The sequence below is a fragment of the Grus americana genome, chromosome 1 (assembly GCF_028858705.1).
Source record: "Grus americana isolate bGruAme1 chromosome 1, bGruAme1.mat, whole genome shotgun sequence".
In the NCBI taxonomy this organism is placed as follows: Eukaryota; Metazoa; Chordata; class Aves; order Gruiformes; family Gruidae; genus Grus; species Grus americana.
In genome coordinates, this window is record NC_072852.1 from 145280461 (window position 1) to 145297368 (window position 16908).

Sequence of the window (16908 nt, forward strand, 5' to 3'; positions counted from 1 at the left end):
CTGCAGTGCTCCTGGCACAAGGGCACTCTGAAAGAGGAGTCAGAGCAAGAGACAAGTTTATTCAGTCTCAGATGCTATAGAGAAATCTCCCAAGCAGATAAGATTTGGCTTGAAATTTTCTTGGGAGAGAGGCTCCCTGGCAAATGCAAGCTCTGGGGGCTGCGCATGAATTTTGCTTCAAGAGCCGTGTTCTCCTTCCCCTGCGGAAGGCAGGCGTGTGGGCACACTCCGCTCAGCAGCACTGCATCCTCCCTCTTCAGCTAGCTATTTTTTAGAATTTGGGTTTCTGCCTGATAACGGGAAGGTGACTTAGTGCAGAGGTAATGTTTTTTTCCAGTCTTGGTGGGAGAAAGGCTTTGATAGATAATAAGATGCGCAAGACAGGAAAAATGCTATTTCTGGGCATTACCTGGAGCAGATGTGATATTTTGTAGCCTCATGGCCCCTAAGATTAAATTCTGCTTCATTTTTGATTGCAAAAATGCTATGCTGTGCTTATCGATACCCAGGAAGAGAATGTTTTAAATGACGATGTATTACCAGCTGTGTCATTTGCCTCCAGCATTTTGTTTTGCAACCAAAAAGCAGGCTGCACAAAGCCTCTTAAATAAAATAGTCTGTTGATCTTATTAGTACCTATACTTTAAAAGTGGATGTTCAGCTGCTTGGACTGGGATGAAAGGGATGAAAAGGGATAACAAACATGGCTTAAATACTGTATTAGCCCTTTTATTTTCAAACTCTGGATGGGTGGTTGCTGAATCAATTTCTAGTGGTGGCTAAAAAATACTTTCTGGTGCATAACTCCAGAGAGATGAACCCCAAATGAACTTTTCCTTGGCTAAAATCTCTCCTTACCCTCACATGATAACATCTCACCTGTGTCTCATTGCTGATGGAGGCATAGCAAGATAAGAAAAAGGAAGAAGAAATAACAGTAAAGTTCTGTAACTACAGAGAAATGTGATCATTTGAGAATTTCTTGAATGGTAAATGCACTGATGTCTTAGAAGCTTAGATACCATGGTGACAGTTGCCTTAGCAATGTTTTAGCTATGTAGGTAATCACAATCAAACCTGTCTCTTGTGGCAAAGCTTTTGTGAATGTGCAATAATGTGGTTTATGGTTTTGTATCTAGGCATCAGGTTTTCTCTCAAGCTTCTTTTCCTTCGCATTCTTTTATTTTTTCACTGATGTTAATTCTGAAAATAAATGTCTTTCATGCTAAGGCTTTGTACATATGAGAACCTGACTCACCTCAAGATAAAAAATTTCCCACTTTTGGGGTGAGACAGGATCAATTTTAGAGGTTGTGTTCAGGTTCTCATCTTTTAAAAACTAGTACAGCCTGATTTGCTGTAGGTTTACTGCTCATCTTTCCACAGCCTGACATAATTTAAAAATCTGTGTATTTTCACAGCAGGCACTCAGACAAACCAAATGTTATGAAAAATTGAATAAGTGGGCAGATATCTCAATTATCATTTACAGAGTGTCTTAACAAAATGAGTATGTAAACATATAGAGTGAGATTGGAGACAAGAACAATTATCTTTTTCATTTGGAGTTGGAAGTATTTGCATTTCAAAGTTATTTATTAGGAAGGAAGGCACTTTGGGATTTTAGAACAGGCAAAACTGGCTGCCTGGTAGGGCAGCAGGCTACCAGAAGCGACAAGAAGGTGTTGGTGGGGCAGTGATGGCCCCCGCGTGGTGTGCGTTGGCCCTTCCGACACCTCCAGCCTCAGATCCCACCGTGCAGGAGTGGCATGCCTGGTTTTCCAGGACTCTCACTCAGGGTTTTGTCTTGAATCACCAAAATTCAGTGCTTTCCAGGCTATGGAGAAGCCCTGGACCAGCTCAGTGACAGCGTGCTTAGTATTACAGCAGCGATGCTTGTGCTCCTTACACCAGGTGATGATGGGGCTTGTCCCTTCAGGAAAATATCTGGAGGAGAGGTATTATCCATTGAAAACTGAAGTAACTTCAGTGTTTCCTGATGTATGCCAGCCAAGTTAAAAAATGGGAGCACTGTGAAGCCAATAGCTGCCACCTTTTTTCTCTCATTAATTCACCACACTCTCTGTACCTTCCTTTTCTTTTTTCTCCCTTTCAAGAAAACCAAGAAAGAACAAGTAACCAAAGGCTTATTTATGATGATGTTTTTCAGGCTGCTAATCATTGACTCATAGACCAGCTCAGGTTGGAAGGGACCTCAAAAGATGATCTGGTCCAACCTTTCATGGGAAAGGATGCCTAGATGAGATTATCTATCACCCTCTTTGGTCATGTCTTGAAAACCTCCAGTGATGGGGACTCTACCACGTTCCTGGGGAGGTTGTTCTGGTGAATGATTGTTCTCACTGTAAAAAATTTATTTCTTATATTGAGATGAAACCTCTCCTGCTGCAACTTGTACCCATTGCCCCTTGTCTTCTCCATGTGGCTCCTTGTGAAGAGAGGGCCTCCATCTTCTTTGTAGGCTCCTTGAAAGTACTGGGATGCTGTGATGACATCATCCCTGAGCCTTCTCTTCTCCAGGGAGAAAAGACCCAACTCCTTTAGTCTTTCCTCACAGGGCAGGTTGTCCAGTCCTTTGATCATTTTCATTGCCTCACCTTTGGACTCCCTCCAGTCTGTACACATCTTTTTGAATTGTGGGGACCAGGACCAGACACAGTACTCCAGCTACTGTGTAATGGTGGGAAGAGTCAAGTTAGTCAATTTACTTGTAAGGACAGGTGAAGAAGATTAGGGTATGAGAACTGAGGGCACTGGGAATAGAAAAAAAAATAAATAAATGCAGGACTAGAGAAGGAAATGCCACCTGGGGAAATTCTGATTTAGATTTGGCTAGCAGGCCTGCCTTTGCTTGGAGCCAAGATCTGCATTTGTGGTGACTTGTATGTTCAGTCTTTTCTTTCAGGAGCCTCTATTCCCTTCTAGCCTGCAAGGCTATGAGACCTCAAAGCTGCACAAAATCATCATTAGCTTTTTGTTATTTCTGTTTCTAGTGATTTCTCCTGCTGGGACTGAAGCAGAACCTATTTCCTATTACTGTGCTATTTTTGGCCCACAGCCCTGCAGGTCTACCGACATGTCCTGTGCTGAGGTCTCTGCAGGGAGGGGCAGGTATGTGCTCCAAAAAGGCTGCTTCCCCCTGCTGTGGGGACGTTGGAGGCTGACGGCCCCGTTTCCTGAGGTCATGCTGTCCTCTGCAGTGGCTTCAGCACTTTACCCTGAAATATTCCTGTGATTAGACTCCACAGCATGCATTTAAGACAGGCTGATCTTTAACTCAGTCTTCATGTCTGATTTGTGCACTTTGTGGGATTCTGAAGTGTTTTTTTTATAAATTTTCACGTTGAATTTTAATGATGAGAGTATAAAAGCTTTTTGACTGTTACGCACTAAGTTTTATTATAATCACCATTAATAATGATATAATAGAACCTAATTTTCATCAAGGTTTGATTCACATTTCATAAATGCAGCTGGCAACTGCTGAAATGGCACGTTTTCTTCATAAAACTCGAGTACCTGCTTTGCTTAATGAGGGGCCAGCTGCTGTACCAGAGCTTCAGGGTGACAGTGGCTTTCTGAGGAACCCAGTGGGTTTGGAGGAGACCAGTGGCTTTGGCAGGGCTGCTGCCACCACAGCGGCCGGAGAAAAGCCATGTCGTGGTGGTGGAACAGTGCTGTTATAAGCTGGGAAGATGTTCCACACTGGTGACTCTTGCGCCTCTGATGAAGAGATTATTTTGGCTTATTCTGTGGGATAGGGCAGTGCAAGTTTCTGGGAAATTTATGGGAGAAAATCATGGTAGACATGGAAAGAATAGAAGAGCCATCTCTTTACGTATTTCAGTGGGTTTTTATAATGGCTAATTCTGAAGCTGCAGAGAGGTTTAAAACATTAGAATTATTCCTAGTGGGAATAAACCAACAAGACAAATATCCAAAGGTGCACAAAAAAATCTTCTGCTTGGCATTTTTAACATGCTTGTACTGAAGTAAAAATGGAGTCAATTAAATTTAGTCCTAATACATTTGTTTTCACTTTCTTTAGGAGAACCACAACTCCCCCCCCCCAGGGACAGATGTACTTTGATAACAAAGATGACAGTACAATTTCTAGACAACAAGAGATGGAGCTGAATCAGACATCTTTACATCAAACCAGTTTATCTCCAAAGATGGCAGCCAATTCAATGACCAGAAGTTGCAATGAGCTGCAGCTATTAAAAGAGTATCATGGCATGGTAGCGAGCCTTGGAGAGCCACAGACCCTGTGTGAAAAAACAGCAATTGGGGAGGATGGCTGCATTGCTCTGGGGAAGGATTTCACTTCTGTCCCCATGCAGGGAAGGTAAGAGTAAGGATAAACAGAATATTTTTTTTCTCCTAATCCAAATTAATTTTTACTTCCTTGCAGAGCAGATATGTATGTTCATTAAGTGAATTCTGTTTCTCCCACACAGAGAACAGGAAGCTTAATGGGACATCAGAGCAGTCTTAATTGCCATGGGGAGATCATGGATCACCAGATTTCTGAACTAATCTCAGCTTTAATAGCAGCCATGGGCCAATTTTGTGGTGTTTTCAAGATCAGACACATGGCTTTTCTCCCCTACTTGGTGTCACAAAGTGTTGTAAAACACACGGAGCTAAAACAGTTTTCATACTCCACCCCTCACCTGTTTCAGAAAAATGCATCATAAGGCCATAAACTGAATGACTATGGCTAAGGTTGGGAACACTAAAATGGCACTAATAATGCAAATGTGACAGCTGACTCTTCACATATCAAGTGTAAAAAGGAGTGTGTGCTCCTTGTGTATCCTCTCCTACATGATGAAAGGTTCAGGTTTGGGGACAGGGGTTCCAGTTTTTCCACATAGAATCATAGAATGGTTTGGGTTCGAAGGGACCTTAAAAATCATCTAGTTCCAGCCCCCCTGCCATGGGCAAGGACACCCTCCACTAGACCAGGTTGCCCAAAGCCCCATCCAACCTGGCCTTGAACACTTCCAGGGATGGGGCATCCACAACTTCTCTAGGCAACCTGTTCCAGTACCTCACCACCCTCATAGTAAAGAATTTCTTCCTAACATCTAATCTAAATCTACCTTCTTTCAGCTTAAAACCATTATTCCTTGTCCTATCACTACACACCCTTGTAAACAGTCCTTCTTCAGATTTCCTGTAGGCCCTCTACAAGGCTGCTATAAGATCTCCCTGGAGCCTTCTCTTTTCCAGGCTGAATAACCCCGACTCTCTCAGCCTGTCTTCACTGAGGAGGTGCTCCAGCCCTCTGATCATCTTCATGACCCTCCTCTGGACTCATTGCAACAAGTCCATGTCCTTTTCATGTTGGGGGCTCCAGAGCTGAATGCAGTAGTCTAGGTGGGGTCTCATGACAGCAGAGTAGAAGGGCAGAATCACCTCCTTCAACCTACTGTCCCTGCCTTTGCCTTCTGCCACTTGGGTTGTGTGGCTTGAACAGTTGCTGGTGAAGACTGAGGCAAAAACTTCATTGAGTGCCTCAGCCTTCTCCATAACCTGAGTAACCAGGTGTCCTGTATCATTCCAGAGTGGGCTTACATTTTCCCTAGTTTTCCTTTTATGGTTGACATACCTGTAGAAACTTTTCTTGTTGCCCTTGATATCCATGGCCAAATCTAATTCTGTCAGGGTTTTAGCTTCCCTAACCTGATTCCTGGCTGCTCAGACAGTTTTTATATATTCCTCCCAGGCTACCTGCTCTTGCTTCCACCCTCCGTAGGCTTTCTTCTCCTGTTTGAGTTTGCCCAGGAGCTCCTTGTTCATCCATGCAGGCCTCCTGGCATTTTTGCCTGACTTCCTCTTTGTTGGGATGCATCACTCCTGAGCTTGGAAGAGGTGACCCTTGAATATTAGCCAGCTGTCTTGGGCCCCTCTTCCCTCCCGGGCTTTGTCCCATGGTACTCTACCAAGCAGGTCGCCAAAGAGACCAAAGTCTGCTCTCCTGAAGCCCAGGGTAGTGAGCTTGCTGTGTGCCCTCCTCGCTGCCCTGAGGATCTTGAACTACACCATTTCATGGTCACTGCAGCCAAGGCTGCCCTTGAGCTTCACATTCCCCACCAGCCCCTCTTTGTTGGTGAGAACAAGGTCCAGCATGGCACCTCTCCTCCTTGGCTCCTCTATCACTTGGAGAAGGAAGTTATCATCAATGGATTCCAGGAACATCCTGGATTACTTATGCCCTGCTGTTCTGTCCCTCCAACAGATAGCAGGGTGGTTGGCATCCCTCATGAAGACCAGGGCTTGTGAATGTGAGGCTGCTCTTATCTGTCTATAGAGAGCCTCATCTGCTCAGTCTTACTGGTTGGGTGGCCTGTAGCAGACTCCCACTATAGTGTCATCTGTCCCTGACCTCCCTTTAATCCTGGATCCATAAGCTCTTGGTTGGCCCCTCATCCATCCCCAGGTGGAGCTCCATGCACTCCAGCTGGTCATTGACATAGAGGGTGACACCCCCTCCTCGTCTCCTCTGCCTGTGCTTCCTAAAGAGCCTGTATCCTTCCATTCCAACACTCCAGTCACAGGAGCCATCCCACCATATCTCCATGATGTCAATAAGAACATAACCCTGCAGGCGTGCGCATGTCTCCAACTCCGCTTGTTTATTCCCCATGCTACATGTGTTTGCATAGGGGCATTTAAGTTGGGCCCCTGATGAAGCTGACTGACTGGCTGGAGTGGCTGGAGTTCCTCTGTGCTGCACTGCAGGTGCTCTCCCGCTGACCTGCGATCCTTCTCCCGGCTCTGGGCATCTGTTGCTGGCACTGGCATCAAACTGGTAGGAGTGGGATGGACTGAGGTTCCTCTCCGCCAACAACTCTAATTTAAAGCCCTCTTCACCAGCTTGGCAAGCCTATGACCAAAGATGTTCTTCCCCTGCTCTGACAGATGGATGCCATCAGCCCCCAGTAGACCAGGTTTCTCAAAGTGAGTCCCATGGTCTGAGTAGCCGAACTACTGTGGCACCAGTCCTGTAACTGTTTGTTGACTCACCAGATTTGACTGGCGCTTTCAAACCCCTTCCCTGTGACCGGGAGGACTGATGAAAAAACTACCTGCGCTGCAGAGTCCCTCACCGTGGTTCCCAGGGTTCTGTAATCCTTCTTGGTCCTCCTCAGACTGCTCCTGGCTGTATCACTGGTGCCCACGTGAAACCACAGCAATAGATAATAGTTAATGGACTGTACAACATCAGCAATTCTATTTGTAAGTGTTTAGAAATATTTTATAGACCCCAAAATATTGCAGTTGGCTTTTTATACATTTCTTGCTCACACATACACTTTGTTAAAAACCCTTTGATATCTGGATGGAGCATCTTTTGCGCTAGCAGCAACCACAGCATATGGAAGGCAATCAGGATGGACTGTCAACCTTTTTGGGCAGTTCTGATAATTTGTAGAGGTGACTTGACAGAGCCTAAAGCAAGAGCAGTGTTGTACCTAACGTGAGCTTCTGCAGAGCACAGGCCTTGAAACGCTGCCTGGGAAAGTCTGCATTGAGCAAGATGACTTACACTGCACTGGTGAAATAGTGCCAGCACAACTTCCAGAACCTGATGCTGGAGACTTCTGTTGCACTGCTATAAATCAGGAGAAAACGTGGTAGATTTCAAAGCAGTTTAATTTTTAAAACAGATTATTTTTAAAGACTAATTAAAATTAAATAAACATAAAAATAAAATTTCTGTAATTACTTAATTAAAGTGGATCAGAAGTATAACGCAGATCAGAATCATCAGTAAGTCTTACCTGTAGTCAGCCAGACTTTTCATCCAAAGGACAGACTATTTTTATTTCTCTCCTTCCCTCCTTCTTCTTTGTGTGGTTCTCCATGGCTGTTTGGGTAGGGTGGGAGTGGCAGTCCCAGGGGCACCCCACAGTTCTGGACATGTTGGTCACATTCCTGAATTGCTGGGCAGGGCTGAGGTCTGTTCTGTGGCCCTACATCTCATTTGGAAGGAAATCTGCTAATGCTGGGAGTAAAGGAGGTTTGGGGCATTTTGGTACGTACCCTGATCTGGGCAAGGGGGAGCCAGGCTAGCTGGATGACCTTTGCTGCACCTCTTACTTACCTACAGTGTAAGTGTGTCCTATAAGTCTACAGCAACCCAAGTCAAGGTTTTATGTGCATCCGAAAGTATTTCTGTCAGAGTGAGAACTGGAAATCATTATAGCTATGCTTTCTAAATATTAAAAAAATAATCAAATTGACAGCTTGACCACAAAAGCCATATAAATCTTTTAGAAATGATTTTTGGAGCATTTGAGGATTTGTTGTGTTGACTAAGAGTTTTACTGGCAGAATCAAATCTTGTAAAAGTTCTTCAGTTCAGCATGTGGTGGGGATGAGTTAATGTCATCTTGTTTTGAAAGAGCACGGTAAATACGACATATGTGTCAGGACAGGAGGCAGGCAGGGGAAGGGAAGGACTGAGTGCACCTGGAGATAAGGTTTTACTTTTGCAAATTCACATATATGTCTTACTACAGGTGTGTTTACCAGTGCTATTTACTGTCCTGTTAACTATCGTAGTGCAGGAACAAACCCCACGATTGTGTTCTTACGGACCAGCTCTCACCCTTCTGGCTAACCGTCTTCCTGTTATTTTCCAATGGGTGATAGGAATTTGTGTACTGGTGATGCACAACTTATTGTGAACCTATGAACCACAGTTTGGAAATCATGGTAACAGGTGGTAGAGGTGAAAAATACTAAATCATGGGTGAGCCCACCTTCTTGCAAGTGCAAGCAGTAGCTCCAGGTCTTTTGATAACATCATTTTCCTGTTGAGTAAACTGTAGTCACTGTGTGTGATTTAGGGATAGATGTACAATTAAATAATCATCCCCATGCTCCCTTACAAATGTGTATCTAATCTTCTATAGTAATATATTAGGCCTCAGAAAAGGATCTCCTGAAATTTCTCCTTGTTGATCTTGCTCCGCCAATATTGACTTTTTTTTGCGTGGAGATGAATCTTATCTGGCTCTTTTTAGCCAATGTACATTAGGTTCAGTTAAAATACTGATGTGATCTGTGTGACCCCTCTAGTATGAGAAATTACCCTTAAATCATCTGGACTACTCAACAGAATGCAGATAAAAAAACGGATAAACCTTTGCAGACTCACAACTTGTTTGATTAGTTTCTTTAGAATGCGTATTAGCTTTTAATGTAAATTGTTTTTTTGCTTGCAATGAAAACTACTAATGTTTAAAAAAAGAGGAAACCAAATCCTTTCTTTTTTTTTTTTTTTCTGTAAAGAGGTTCACTAAATTGGCATGTCTGTATGGTTTGTTTTAATGCATCTACTTAAGTTAAATTGTTGAATTATCTTTCAGGGATAAGATTTCCAGGTTCTCTAAATTGTTCAAATGTACACTGAGACAAGACTTTCCAAAGAATCTATTTAATGGAACAGGGGATTTATCCTGGTTGCTAAAATCACCTTTAAGAAAATGTTCTTGAGTTGAGCAGGATCCTTTTCCCAGGGACATAGATGTCCACCCTATCTTGGACTGAACATTTTGATCTGACTGCAGTGCAATGCTGCAGGTATTTAGGTTGGTGTGTGTATTGTGTCAGGCTGCCTGCCCGCCAAAATGCCTTCTCATTTACCTTGTGCATTGCAGTCCCTTCTGAGTCCAGCTTTTACTGCATTGCCTTTGGCTCCCTGGGCTCTGAGTGAGGAGGTCTGGACCATCCACAGTGGTCACTCTGACTTTGTCTTTCCTGAACATCCTTCCCTGTGAAATAAGCCCTGTCCTCCTTGTGAGGAACATACGTCCTTCAGTCCTGCTCACCACTGGAAATGCAGATATGCCTCTCTGAAGTGGGCTACGAATGAGCTCCAGTGGCGTTCAGTGGAAATGCACCCGGCCTAGGTGTATGTTTACACTGAACTGTGGTGCAGTTTGGTCTATGGGAAATACAGGTTTTAAAACAGCAGCTAAGCCTGCATTTTCATTTTGCACTTCTCTCATTCTCCTCAGCCTTTAACAATGGATTGACTGGGCTCTCTTTCATCACAGTTACATGAAAGTGGATTTTGCAGTTGATAGACATTGGTCCAAGCCACCTTCCTGAGTCCAGTACCTTGCAGGAAGATTTCACTCTGCTCTCTGGCAGCATGGGCAATGCTCCTCAGGTCAGCCCTGACATCTCCAAAAGCACAAGCTACTTCCTTCCATCGTGTCTCTGCACGTACGGGATGGGGCCACAAAAAAGGCCCCTTGGTGGCCTTGGTCTCATCATCATCAGTGCTACTTCCATGGGAAAAGCCTAATGGCATGGTTTTATATCAACCAAATCTGAAATCCTCCTTTGTGATCCACAGGAAGGGGGTGAAGTCAGCATTTTTCAGCTTAGGAGTTAGTGAACCTCAAAGGCCATTTGAGATGAATAGTAGTTCTTAATTTCATGTAACCTATTACTTTGTGTTGCTATTTAAAACTATGTTACTGAAAAAAGAAGGGCATTCATTGGAATATAAAAGTGGTGGAAGATGGTGGAAGAGGGGGGTAATAGAGTAACTAGACCCTGTGGCATTCATTTTACATTGCTTTTTGGTTCCTTTCTCTTTGATGTAATTGCGGGCTGTACCTCCTTTAGGTGGTCAGATAATAACTTTATCTTCTTAGGAAAAAAAAATGCTTGGCAATTGCACATTCATTATGTCATGAACTTTCCATGAGAAATTAGACTGTGAAAGGAAGGTGATGAAATCAAGCCCTAGCCTTACTCCACTAAAGTTATATTTAGATGAATTTGGCCCTGGAATTTGCTGGTCATTTAATATGATAGTCCTTGGAAGTATTTTTCTTTAATCTTTGTGCCTCATTAAGCAGATTCATCTCTGGGATAAGAAAAAAAAGATCTGTTCTTTTTGGAATCTGCTTGAGTTTGTGTTCATCTGGCAAAACTATTTTTGTCAGCATTTCTTCTGGCTCTCAGTTTCACCTACGTAATGTTCGCTTACGTAAGAAAAAGTAAAAACAATCAACCAAATCCAACTCTTCCTTTGCCCTGAATCTGTGGTCCCAGGATCAGTAGGGAGATTGGTTTGCAATGAGAAGGTCAGTGACTTAAAAATGTCTATTGAATTCTCAGTTTGCAGCAATACAACAGAAAGATTACAATTGTATTTCCAGTTAGTTGGAGAAGCTGGGAGAGGGTAAGCTATTGTATAGTGGAAAGTCAAATATGAAAGTGAAGTTATGCCTTTAGCAGTGAGGGATTATAAATCTCAATTTTGATTTTTAATTATGTTGATGTATTGCTACCCTTAAAGGACATTCATGAGACTTAGAATTAGATGGCAAGAAGACATGGTTACTGTCTAAATAAGTAAAATTTATGTGACAATTTAAAAGCTTCTTCAGACAAGGAAAAAGGCTGAGAAAAAAAAGAACTCAAAAACATTCAAAACAAATTTTTTGTGTGTCCTAAGACTAATTTTGATCTTTGGCTATTAGAATAAAATGGGATCATCTTCTGTTCAACAGTCAAACAGGGAAAGCAGTCATTTTCACATCATAATTGTGTGTTTGTGTAGGAACCCTTCTGATTTTTCATGTCAATCACACAAACATTAGGGGAGTCCAGGACAGAAAGATGACTTCACAGCAAACCACCACATTCATCATTCTCGTGTGGCTTCTGGTGATCTTGCTTGCTGCCTGAATGGTGACACTTCTGGCTTTCTTTCCATTTATCTGTAGTGAATGTTTCTGAGTTTTGATTACCTGTGCAGATCTTTAAGTGCTATGACACTGCAGTGAACAAATATTATTATAGAAGTTTTAAAATCATGACTTTACTAAATGATTTAACTGGGTTCATTTGGATTTGAAGATACTCTCTCAAGCTCTCTCTTTTTTGCTAACATGGAGGCATGTGGCTGCCATACAGCTTGTCCTGAAAAAACTGTGTAGAGGCATGGAACTGCTGAGACTCTCTCAGCTCAGATTGCAGCTCCCTGCTCTTGCCCCTACTGCATCACAAGATCCCACTGAAAACCTGAACGACTCACAAGAAGCAATAAGCAGCCCTAGGAAACCTTTAGCTTGAATAGTAGGAAGTATAACAGAAAGACAACGTTATGCATGATAGGCAAATAAATAAGTTATTGGGAAGTTCTGCTACCCCCTTCTAACTTGCTGTTCCCCATTTCCTGGAAAAAAGCTACTAGGAGTGGTAATGGAAGGAAGACAGAAGTGTGGTTTTATGGCTTAACTTAAGGAGAGTGTTTTGCTTCATTTGAGCAAAAGATGTGTGTTCAGCAAAAGACTGATTTTAACTTATGTTTTGCTGTTAATGAAACAAACAGACATAGACCTTACTCATGATAAATTATACTTTGTTCGGAGATATTTAATTTCTCTCTTGCTGTGTACTATTCATCCTCTTGGTGCTTGTTTCATATAATTATTCCCAATATCTCAGATTGGTCATGTACTACAATTTCTGTTCTGTCATTGGCAGACTAAAATCACAGCACTCCCATGTAGCCACTCAAATGCTTTTTGATTCTGACAGGACATTTTGGTAAATGAAAATCCCCCACTATTAATTTTTGGGTTTAAGTGCTCTGTTGAAAGAATTAGGGGGTACTAATTAACTGCTTCACACTTTTCCACTGTCAGGCTAAAAACTGAACTCAATACTCAGTGAAAAATTTGCAGTGTACCAACCTCCAAAGATCAAATGTTTCAACTGAGTCCCCGTGACATTGCACAAAACTGTTGAATTTTACAAGCAGCTGCTCTCTTCCTAATGGTTAATAATATGGTTATGTGGGGTTCGTCTTCATTAGATCTCTTAGGCCAATTGTGGAAAGATGCCAGTAACATACAAGCTTCAATCCTCTTTGGGGTTGGACAGCTGTTTCCTCATGTAAACCTCTATTTAAATGGAGGAAGGCTTTTAATGTCAGCAATGACTTTTTTACATTATAGGGTTGAAGGGTTAAGCCAACCAGACAGCCAGACTTTGAAAAGAAATGTGTTGCACAGAGCCAGTCACAGTTGAGCAGGAGGGCATGCATGGGGCTTAAATAGCTGTCAGGAGGAGTAGCTATCAACGTAAGATGAAGTAAATAGCTCAAAGGCTCAGTATCCCTCAAATGAAGCTTTTTCTTTGAAAAACTGTTCCGTGTGCTTTGTTCCCGGCTGATTTGCCTGTGTGTGGGTGGCAGCTCTGACATATTAAACAATTTGTGGGAATCAGAGCTTTGCACTAGCAGGTGGTCAGATGATACTAATTAATAAGAATTGAGTTTTGTCCCCAATTTCCCCCCATGTAAGTGTGCAAAATCTTTATGTGAGGAAGAACACTTGAGTCTTTGCTGACAGTGACTGGGGAGAAGAAAAACAAAGCGTTGGAAATCCAGAACCCTTACATGTATCACTGCATCAGGTGGACATGCACTACTGTTGGGTGGTAAATGATCTGCATGATGCGTTTTCCATGGACCCAGGCCCTGCAGTTGAAGGATTGAGCAAGACAAAACCTGAAAATGCAGCCAAAAATAGTTGAGAAATGGCATCATGGAGAAGAAGCTGATGTTTGACAGTAAGTGTTGGCTATTCAGCTTTAAGGCTTGGACCTCAGTGAGCCTGAGGTAGGGCAGGAGCCCATGAACTTAGCAGAGCACAGGAGGAGAAAAGGAGAGAACCCAGCACAAGGACAGTTTGGTTTCATAGTCCAGTCAAAAAAGAAGTAATGCTGGTGTGGCTCTTTTACTGTAAATGCCCCATTTAATTACTTTGCACAAGATGTAGGAGGTGAGTGTACAATTCCCACCCTGGTCTGAGAGATAGTAAACACACACCTCCTAGCTCTTGAGTAAGTATATGGGCCACCAGGCTCCAAGGCACTCTTATTTTTGTTTTCGCTCTTTCAGTTTAACACTTTTTCTTTCTCTAAATAATGAAACATCCATTGAAAGAGCAACTGTAATTCAGGTATTGTATTTTCTAAGTAAATTTCCTGATAATCAGCATTGTTTTGTTCATTTCATCCTCTTGCTTCTTCTTCCAGTGACTAACTATCACTTTGTTGAAAATAAAAGGGCCTGAAGGAAGAGGAGAGGAAAACAGTTTGCAGGCTACTGTCTTTCCTAGTAGTCAGGGTAGTCAGATGAGAGCTCGGGTAGCTTAGTTTGTACTGACTATTTGCCCAAAAATATGCCTCAGCCTCTGCCCAGGCTACTGGAGAGCTACTGGAGAGGGGAGAGAGGACTCTGAGACACTGGTGGAAGGAGAAGTGTCTGGAAGGAGAGATATCAATAAAAGGCAGAGACAGTAGGAATAGTGAGAAGGATGGATGGAAACCCTTCCATGTGGCTACGGAGAGACACTGGGTGTAGCTGAAATACAGCATGAAATACAGAGTGAGACCAGGGTGTAGTGAGCTATGGAGTGAATTAGATAAAAGCAAGTTAATGGTGTGGTTGTAAGCCAGATGCAATCAGTCCTCAGTTAGGATAAAAAATCCTAGCTCCACTCAAAGCTGCAGTTAACAAAGGAGTACAAAAGTATCAGTTCTAAACCTTGAAGCGAGCCGGCTGAGTTAACGGCACTCCTTGCTTACACTGAACGCCTTGCACTGGTGAGTACTTACAGCTTGGTCTTCCAAACAAAAAATATGACGTATTAACAAGATAAAAACATGGAAGGCCACGATCCCTCAAAAAGTCAAACAATCCCACCCTGCAAGGGGTACAGAAAGAAATATTTCCTTTTTTTTTTTTTTTTTATTTTCCATAGCTTACTGTTAGGAACATATGTTTTAGAACATAGTTCTGCTTGGTGATAGAGATGTGTTTTGGTCTGCCCAACACTTTAAATGCCTCTCCCATTAGAATTAATTAGCATCAGAATGGTTTGTCCTCTTGTGTTAGAAGCACCGGAAATCATTCCTCCGCCACAGCAAAAATTTTCAGGATAGTGGTGGTCATATATTTAAGACCTGAAGTTCATGTTAAAGTGAATGTAGTTGATGGAAAAATAGATTAATTTAGATGGAAGAAATTAGCCAGTGAATTAAAAAAAATTAGGGTCACAGTCTGTAGTCTGGCAAATCATATGGCTTTTTTTTAAAACCTGCTATTCATAAGGAGCTCAAGTGATTTACTCTCTGAAATAGAGCAAAAGCTGATAAATGAGTCACCAGAATGCTTACAGACAGTGACCAAGCAAGCAATTCTCTGCTTGATAGGTACTAATGGGACTGCAGGGGCAACCTGCAATAATTGTGCTAATGGACCAGCAGAAGTCCTGCTCTGTCCACAGCAGGTCGGAGCTAAGTCAAGGACAGCACAGCGAGCTGGAGCCGGGTCTGGCAGAACTGAATAGGTTCAGAATTAATGCAATTAGGTTTGTTTTGTTTTGTTTTGTTTTTTTTTTTCTTTGCACATTTTTATATGATTTCTTTAGGGCAGGGTGAAATAGAAAACAGATTGGCAGTTTCAGCAACTCACAGTTTTCAGAAATGCAGCAGGATACTGACTCAGTACTGTCCGTGAATCAGCATCGTTCAGAAGCACCTGTGAAAGGCTGAAGGTTTTGCTCACACTTTCTGAGCTGCTCCCTTTTCCGTGCGAGTCAGTAAGGACAGCAAACATAGTCCATCTGCCACTCAGTCCCTGCTGCCATTGAGCAGAGTTTTTGCAAGGACTCCCTTGACTGAAGCGCAGCTCTGGCAGTGGTGGAGTCTGAAAGCATTTCTCTCAGGTGGCCATGCTGGCAGCTGTATTGACCTGGTATGCCTGGCAGGGCATCGCAATTGCTGTTTGAGGAGGAAGCGCTACGCTACTGACAAATTTATTGTAAGAAGTCTAATCCTGGATTAATACAATACTTCCTTGAATAGGATAGGTAAATATTTCACAGCGACTTCTCCACCCACTCTTGTGGTCTTATGTAAATTATTTTCTCTGCTGCTCAGAAAATACAAAAGTAAAAGCAGCTTCAAATATTCTTTTGTCTCTAATCTTTTTAGGAGTGATAAGAGCAACTCTACCTCCTCAGCCACGTCAATGACGTGAACTGCAATCCTCTTTAGGAGACAGCTGGTTCATCATGTAAACCTCTTAGAGTGAAAAGCATGAACGTGAATTTAGTGAATCTGTCTGAAAAAAGGAATGGTAAACCCAGAATGGAGGGTAACAAGGAATGCCCTTCTGTTTTCTCTCATGTGTCTTTAATTGTGTAGGCTAAACGAGCAGGGCTATGTCATAATATCATATAAATGCAGAGGTTTGTTGCATCCGTTGGCAGCACATGGCTCCTTTGCCAAGACTCTCTGTGTACTGTACGTTGTGCCTCCCAGGGCTTTCCAGTACAGAATAACAAGACAAATGCTCTATGTAGAAGTGGCACAATGGAATTTGTTCATTTTAGACAATGTTTTTGGCTCACACCTACTTGGCATATTGTAGTCTGTACCCAAAAATGAGCTAAGCCAGAACTGTAAGGAACAGTGATGTTTCAGAATAAAAATTTTGAACATCAGCATGTGGAAAACTACTATTTTTAACCACAAATAAAGTGGCAACGAGCACCCATTACAAATCTGTTCATAGTTGTATAACAGTATTGAAGAGGATTATACGGCCAAAAATATTCCTACTAGCCTATTTTGACAGAAGACAAACTACCCTCAGCCAAAAAGAATGATAGATTGTCATAATGATTTGTATGCATGGGTATTGTGCTAATCACAACTCTGAACCCGTAAGTCTGTCAACAAAAGTTGAAAAAGCTTCATTGAAGTCATTAGACCTGTTGTGCTTTCCTTCAGCTGGAAATCTGATGTTTGTGACGCAAAACACACCAGAGC

At 42.4% G+C, this 16908-nt stretch overlaps 1 protein-coding gene across 3 annotated transcripts in view; it reads left to right on the forward strand.

The window, feature by feature from the left end:
- The window catches only part of OCA2 (OCA2 melanosomal transmembrane protein), a 226474-nt gene that overhangs the window by 21040 nt on the left and 188526 nt on the right, over positions 1 to 16908 (forward strand). For 2 of the 3 annotated variants that reach the window (XM_054813836.1, XM_054813837.1), the window contains exon 2: positions 4070 to 4369. The exons of the other annotated variant lie outside the window; for it this stretch is intronic. In XM_054813836.1, coding sequence (XP_054669811.1) covers positions 4101 to 4369 — 269 coding nt within the window. In that variant the 5' untranslated portion in view covers positions 4070 to 4100. The remainder of the gene's footprint in view (positions 1 to 4069; positions 4370 to 16908) is intronic. 3 annotated transcript variants of the gene reach the window in all.